We start from the raw sequence: 7,721 nt of genomic DNA, 5'->3' as shown, positions 1-7,721 counted from the left end.
TTTGGAAAACGTGTAAATGGATCTCGTACCTTTACATTTTTTCATTTTTTTTTTTTTTTTTTAAATGAAAAGTTAAACTTCCCTACCGAGTTATTTTTTCTGTTGTTTAGTAAGATTTTATTGACCAAATTGATAATATACGTAAATTGTTTTGTACATTTTACACATTATAATGAAATAACTTAAATTAAAGCTCATAATTAGTAGAAGAAATCTTTGCTTTTACTATTAAACAATTACACAACTAAAATATTTAAAATTCTAACTTATGGTTACGACAATAAAAGAAACAAAACCTTGTGTCATTGATTTGATCTTTAATAATTTTATTTAATTGAGTATAAATATTCTAAGTACTTGAAAATAGAAGATCTATTTACAAATTTCTCTTCAACAATATTACCAACACCCCTAAATCCCCCAGCCACCAATTGTTGCCTTGTTCGGTTTGTTTCTCCTTTTCTCATTCTTTAATCTTTTATCGAAAAGTATATATCCCTCAAAATATATTTCACGGGATAATATATGACATCTCACGAACATATCCCTTTTTAATCACACAGTTCATCGTCGAATATAAGATGCCACAAACTTATAACCTCATAGACACAAGAATACAAACGTTCACCTAAATTGGACAATTTATATAGAACAGAGATACTTGTCCGCGGTTTTCCGTTATTAAAAAAAAAAGAAAAGAAAAAAAAAGGGATGAAGTTCACGTGAACTCATTAACGGTTTGAGTGCTCTATCAATTTTCCTGAACAATAATTCTAGAAACCCTAGCCCTACCCCAAATCCGTCTAGCATTATTTCAACGTTTCAATAATCTTCTAGTTCTTTGTCTACGAATAATTTCAGCTCAGAACACCATGGAATCCAGTGAAAATTCTGCGAAACCCGCAATAACAACAACAACAGCAAGGCAACTTTTCCATTTCTCTCAAGTGAATTATGAGAACCCTTTGTTATGTTGCTGGGAAAATCATTCTTATTACTTAGAAATTCGTTTTTCTTACGAACTTAAAACAGTTAGAACTAAGAATATAACGATTTTTAAGTTCGAACTAAGAATATAAAGATACCCCGTGTTAGTGATTCGTTTTATTTGTGGGCAATGCATTTGTTCTTCGTTAATGTTTTTGGATTACTTGGCTGGTTTTATTTGTCGTTGTTACTGTTTTGCGAGGTGTTCATTATAATTAATACAATCAGATTGTTGATTTTCATTTGCTCGTGTTTGCAATACTTGGTATTCTTTTAACTTGCCATTATAGAAGTAGCTGAAGATCAAATTAGTTTTTGACTTCGACAAAATCGAACTGATTCTAGCTGTCCAAAGTGGATACAATGGACACGTGGACTAGATCAAACTAACTCCAATGATGCAATGGACACGTGGACTAGATCAAACTAACTCCAATGATGCAATGGACACGTGGACTAGATCAAACTAACTCCAATGATGCAATGGACACGTGGACTAGATCAAACTAACTCCAATGATGCAATGGACACGTGGACTAGATCAAACTAACTCCAATTTTTCTAACTGACTAACTGAAGTTCCCGCTCGCATATTCCAGCTGCATCTTTTGCACGTGTTGTCTGTTAGGTTGCTAAGATACAACAACCTGAAAAGGATCTCGTGTAGGAAGGTTTAGAAGGTGAGAAATATAAGAGGTTTAACAGTGGACAGATTGAGAGATTCCATACGTTTTTATCTCCTTTTGCTTATTTTGAGAGCCGGGTGTAGTCAAACTTGTAGAGATTTTTGGAAGGCTTCTTAGAAAATGTTTTCCTTGAGTTTAAAATGCAACAATCCCTTTGATGCCTTATCATATAGGTGATACTCTAATTATATCATAAGGAATCAGAAACTTTGTCTATCCATCTCTCTCATAGACAAAATGTACTGCACTAGGTTCTTGTGAACTCTCTGTTTATGATCAATTTAAGCTTTGTGACATTATGCTGACCGGCTATCTTCATTCCACAGTAATTCGTCACTTACTGTTTACTTTATAATATATTGGTTGGCATAAGTTGACACTGTGCATTACAAAATCAACCCATACTGACGGCTTAACTTTATCATATTCTAATATTTGAATAATCCCCCTGAATTACTGGAAGTTGTGTGTAATTTGTGATTGATTCCAGGCATAAGTGTGCAGCATGTTTCAAGCAGTATAAGAAAAAGGAGCATCTTGTTGCACATATGAAAATCTCGTATCACTCAGTTCACCAGCCTCAATGTGGTGTGTGTCAAAAGCATTGCAAATCCTTTGCATCACTAAGGGAGCACTCGACTGGTGATATACGATACTACAGTTTGGAAAATTTATATGTCAAAGGTTGACTCAGGTGCTCATACGTATAATCATTTTTTCAAACCTTTAGGTTCACTGGCTAAAGGGAATTGTTCAAAGATATCCTCTGAAAGAGGTTGCAGCCTCTGTATGAGAATTTTCGACAGTCCAGTTTCTCTCTGTGAACACCTGGAAATCTGTTGCCTACCTGCTCCTTTCCCCATTGTGAGTTGACCTGGGAAACTTTCCCTCCTTTTACCTTAAACACAAATTGATAGATTCATAAGCTTTTTTTTTTTTCAGGAAATATTATGGTTGTTGGAAAATGGACTTTGAATGTTACAAGCATGTGAACGTCAAAAATTTTGTTTTATTATACAGGATTTTGTGAAGATGCATTGGACTGAATCTCAAATTGATACTAATGACAGTGGGAGGATTCCTGAAGCAATCGCTATGGATTGCGAAATGGTTGGTGGAGGAAGTGATGGGTCACTGGATATATGTGCTAGGGTGTGCCTTGTTGATGAAGAGGAAAAACCGATTTTCCATACTTATGTAGTACCGCTAATTCCTGTTACCAATTTTAGGTATCTGGGTTATGCATATGATCTATTTATTCTTTAAGTTTTTAATTAGGTTAATAGGCATGCTCATCAGTTATAATTCTATGTATATTATTGTTTTAGGAACGAAGTTACTGGTATTACTGAGGAGAATATGAGAGATGCTATGCCACTCAAGGAAGTGCAAGATAAAATTTTGCAGATTCTCTACAATGGAGAGTCGATTGGAAGATTACGGTTACATGGTGGCAAAGCTAGAGTTCTTGTGGGTCATTCCCTTGGGCACGATTTAAATTGCTTGAGAATGAATTATCCTGATCATCTCCTGAGGTGAAGTCATTTTGGGGCAATTAAGGTTACAAATCCATTTTCATGAGATTACATTGCATCCAACAACCTGTTCGAAGAAATTGATTTATTGTCTTCAATGAGAATGGACTTCTTGTGTGGAGGCTCGTGGACAATACACAGAGCTCATTATATTTTGGTTTATGGTGATTTATGTTCTTTAATTCCAAATCCTACTCCCTTTCCTTTGTCCCATCTCCAAAAAAAGGGAGGAAATGAGCACCAGAAAATGGGGAGGATCGATCTTAAAAGGCTAACTTATTGGTTTATAAATTTTAATGATTTCATATTTTCTTGAATTAACTTGACTGAGTTCTCGCCAGTGGATTGTAATATGAACTTCCATTTCTACCTAGTGTATCTACGAGCTGGTCATTGTATACTGATTGTCCTTGAATTTTAGCTTCTATAATCAAGAGTAATGAAATAAGAAAGATGTAGATGAAATTGTTTTGCTGCGTACTGCGTTGCGCTTAATTTTTCACCCTCTTTATGTGCAGGGATACAGCAAAATACCCTCCCTTAATGAAGACAAACCTCGTCAGCCACTCGCTCAAGTACCTCACCAAGACCTATCTCGGGTAAGTTGCCATCCAGTGATTATTCTTGGGTTCCTTTTTTGCTAATTTAAGATACAATTTACCAAAGGAATAGAAGAGCTTTGGAGCTAAATGGAAGTACCAGAGACCAAGTATATAAAAACAACCTGAACGACTCTTAGGGGTGGGCGTGGACATTTACAAGGGATTTTTGGCATTCCCTCTGAATAGTCCCCGGTTTTCGTGGGCTTCCTATTAGTTGCTATTCATAAGTATCTGTCATTCCCTCTGAATAGTCCTCGATTTTTCTTTGGCTTCCTTTCAGTTACTAATCCATAATCTCCAATTTTTTTGTCATGAACTCTAGACCAAGTGAAAAATATATTGAAGTTAATAATGTTCTCTGTGTAACTGCAAGAATGGCAGCTTCAGACAAGCAATATTTTTACAGTGAACTTTTCTGAAAATTGACAGTCTGTTTCTCATGATCATTGATCTGAATTGAGATTTCAGTAAAATGGCCCAACAGTTTTGTGGTCAAATAGGAAAAATGGTTTTCATCTTTAAGTGCAATCTCCATATACTGCTAAAATAGTTTAGTAGGGTAACTATTCTAGTCGATTTGCAATTCCTTTAAATGTTTTGATCATGAATATTGTAAGTTTGGTTGATGACATGGGCTTTGGTTTAATAGGTACGATATCCAGTCGGGGTTGCATGATCCTTACGAAGATTGTGTATCAGCAATGAGGTTGTACAAGAAAATGCGGTCACAATGTCACCCAAGAAAAGATATGGGGATGTTATTGGCTGCTCATAATGCATCTACCAACACTTTTGATTCTTGGAAGCCCAAAGAACTTGAGAATATGACACCAGATGAACTTTTCAATATCTCCAAATCAAATTACAAGTGTTGGTGTTTGGATTCAGGGCCTCTTTCGTGATTTGGAAATTCTTTAGGTAGTGTGTATATATAGTTAACAACCACCCAGATTTTGTTGGAAATGAAGAGAAATAAGTTAATAAATCCATATTAGGTTTGATGGACAGTTTTAAGAAAACAGTAGTTTAAAATCTTGTCCATCCTTTATAAGAAATTGTTTTCTTGCCCACGGTGGGCACGATAAGATTGCTTACCTGTTGATGTGGCAGGCGTGAGACTTGAAATAAGGGTTTTCTTTGAGGTGGACAAAATAAAACTTTCCATTGTAAACAAGAGAATAGGAGCGCAAGTATATACACTCCGGTTAAATGGGTCTACTTGAATTTGTGACTAAGTCTCCATTAATGAATTAAAAGTAATAAACTAATAACATTATCTTACACTAAATGTGACTAATCTCCATCAATGCAAAAAATATACAGACACAATGGTGCATCAAATTTACAACAGGAAAATGACTCCAAATCAATACGTGGAATCACTCACCGTACAAGAAAAAAATCTGTAAATTCCTAAGCCAGCCAATTCCGATGACATATAGATACATTACGGTCTACTGACCGTCCAAATCATCACCACTCTCATCATCAGCAGCTTCATCTTCATCGGAAGATAGTGGCACCAGCAAACATGTCCCGTGCAAGTGCCCATTCAGGCACACGAAATACTCTAATCCCTCATCGTGCGAGCCGAGTCTCCTAGCCGCACTCTTCTTGGGAACAAGCCGAGCTGCTGTCATACTCCAGACCCGAGTCCCACAATAAGGACATCGGATTTTCTCCTCAAACTCCACCCGGCGGTTTATCAAACACTCCCGGGTCCTCGACTTCTTAAATTCCCGAAATACCCCTCTATAAATACCTAAATCGTACTCTTTGCCCCTTGCTGGATGCTCACACGGGTCGCTCAAATATAGCACATCTCCTCTGCATTTCTTCGTCAAAAAGCTCTGACCCGAAGTCTTCGAAAACCGGGACTCCTTCATGAAATGACCGTGCAAGGGTTGACTCAGTCTAATACACCGAGTCGACTCACATCCGCAACAGAAAAATAGTAATTTCGCCATCGACTGCCATCCGCCGCAAATTCGGCTGTTAGGCACACCATCCATCAATGTAGCTATCATTCGAGGTGCGCGATACACGCATAGCTCCCTCCAGAGAAGTCGTTTCGAGACGGCGCGAAGTTTATGGTTAACAGACGCAGTCGCGCAAAGATCTCGAATATCCCATTTTAAAGACTCGAAGACAAGGACGAGAATACGCTCATTGAAAATCCCGGACTGGGAAGACTCAGTAGCCTGGTGAACCCTCCGTCTCTGACTCGGAGACTCGCTCATTCTTACTACGACGATGGGAGGAATTATCCTCTGCAAACGCATATATATATGCATGTAACGAACAGAGGGACACGTGGCAAAGAATTAAATAATAACTACCTAGAAATCATTAGTCCTCAGCATGTGAGACACGCGTCAAAGATTTATTCAATAAGACTATCGTTGCCACTGAAGATTGGTTGAGCGAAGAATCGAAGAGAAACGTAACCGTGCGGACTGTAGTGGAGATGATGCCACGTGGTTGATAGGAAAAAATCTCTATCATGCTAAAAATATCGGGGAGGAATACGTGGCTAATTTTGGGGAAATGAATGACTCGCAACACTAAAATATCTGGGATGTACGATTCTTTGTTGCTCCACGTATAGATTCTGGACTTTGAATTGACTGTGATTTGACATCACATCGAACGGTCGGTTTATGTTGATACAGAATGAATAAAGCAAATAATATCTGAAAGAACGATAAATAAATACTAAAAAAATAAAAATTTTGTTAGTTAGGCCTATCCCGTTGCAACGTGTTTGGTATAGATAGGCACAATCCCCTTCCCCAGTGTCAAGGTACGATTCTCTTGTCACATCAACAATGATTAATTTTTTTCTTGTTCACTGAAGACAAGAGATCTATTTTATTGATGTAAATTTTAACTCAAGTCGAAATCATTAATAATTATGTACATAATTCTATTTTTTAATAATGTTAGGATTAGATAGTAATGTTTCGACACTTTCGATAGAACTTTTGATTCTTATGGGAAAGTTTCATAAGAAGCTTTGTTACACCAATTTCCTTTATAAATTCATTTAATCGTATAAAATATTTTCAGAAAATTATTCAATTAATTCAAATGCAATTTTTTAATTTTATAAGTAACTTTTGACTTTTCAAAAATTATACAAAAACGAACTCTTCAAACTATCTCAAGATTTGACATATATATAAACAAGCCATCAAGGGCTTGCTATTTGTAAAAAATAAGAAACATTGAATTCGAAGATTGAATAGTTGACATGTGCGTTCATATAAGATAAGTTCCTCTTAAGCTCGAAAGCAGTGTTTAATATATCGATAGTGGTAGTTTTAGAGGATTTATCCGGTAAACTTGATTTTACTAACAATCTAATTTATTTTAAGCATCTTTTTTTAAAGGAAAATTCTACTTGTACATAATTATTGCACATAATGGTGTCCATAATGTGATGTGGCAATCATTCGATTGTTGATATGCAAATGTGAGATTTGAATTAAATGTTGGATCAAGTACCACGTGTAATTATGGACACCATTATGTAAACAATTATATAAATGTAGCACTTCCATTTTTTAAATAGATGTTATAGTCGAGCTTTTGTATTACTGGAACTATTGAAGAGAGTGTGGGGCTCTCTGCCTCGGGCAAAAGCCGAACGAGTTAGAGTTACTATTTTCTCACATTTGGAGCATGTTTGAGAGTGATTTTGAGAATTGATTTTTTGATCGTTAAAAGAAAAGTAGGGTCCACATGTGAGTGAAGAAGTCAAATATGACGACTGAAATAGTGAAATAACGGTCAAAAAATCAATTTTTTTGGGAAAAAAATCACTCTCAAAGATGACCTTGAATAATTAAATTAACTTCATTGTTTGACATACTATAATTTGCTAATTTTGATTTATAAAAGCATTTATA

General features: G+C 36.0%; 2 protein-coding genes across 2 annotated transcripts in view; one reads left to right on the top strand and one right to left on the bottom strand.

Moving 5' to 3' along the window:
• Positions 1 to 6,107, bottom strand: part of LOC111405778 (EID1-like F-box protein 3) — a 10,679-nt gene extending 4,572 nt beyond the window's left edge. Inside the window, exon 1 of the mRNA XM_023034807.1 lies at positions 5,253 to 6,107. Within this exon, the coding sequence (XP_022890575.1) occupies positions 5,265 to 6,104 (840 nt within the window). The 5' untranslated portion in view covers positions 6,105 to 6,107 and the 3' untranslated portion in view covers positions 5,253 to 5,264. The remainder of the gene's footprint in view (positions 1 to 5,252) is intronic.
• LOC111405774 (apoptosis-enhancing nuclease-like) lies at positions 701 to 4,817 on the top strand. The gene is made up of 7 exons (XM_023034804.1): positions 701 to 925; positions 2,164 to 2,315; positions 2,404 to 2,537; positions 2,694 to 2,902; positions 3,002 to 3,208; positions 3,727 to 3,807; positions 4,460 to 4,817. Exons 1-7 carry the CDS (start codon positions 873 to 875, stop codon positions 4,710 to 4,712), a joined length of 1,089 nt encoding a protein of 362 aa, XP_022890572.1. The 5' UTR covers positions 701 to 872; the 3' UTR covers positions 4,713 to 4,817.
• Positions 6,108 to 7,721: the final 1,614 nt, after the last annotated feature.

Source organism: Olea europaea, chromosome 12 (genome assembly GCF_002742605.1).
Source record: "Olea europaea var. sylvestris chromosome 12, O_europaea_v1, whole genome shotgun sequence".
NCBI classification, from domain to species: Eukaryota; Viridiplantae; Streptophyta; class Magnoliopsida; order Lamiales; family Oleaceae; genus Olea; species Olea europaea.
Note: the sequence above shows the minus strand (reverse complement) of the source record. Positions and strands in the feature narration are given on the sequence as shown.

Excerpts from the sequence above, each read along its gene's own strand:
- LOC111405774 (XM_023034804.1), top strand. The coding sequence starts at position 873 with ATGGAATCCAGTGAAAATTCTGCGAAACCCGCAATAACAACAACAACA. Across the intron at positions 2,538-2,693 it reads TACCTGCTCCTTTCCCCATT|GATTTTGTGAAGATGCATTG; the intron begins GTGAGTTGACCT and ends TTTATTATACAG. Across the intron at positions 2,903-3,001 it reads ATTCCTGTTACCAATTTTAG|GAACGAAGTTACTGGTATTA; the intron begins GTATCTGGGTTA and ends TTATTGTTTTAG.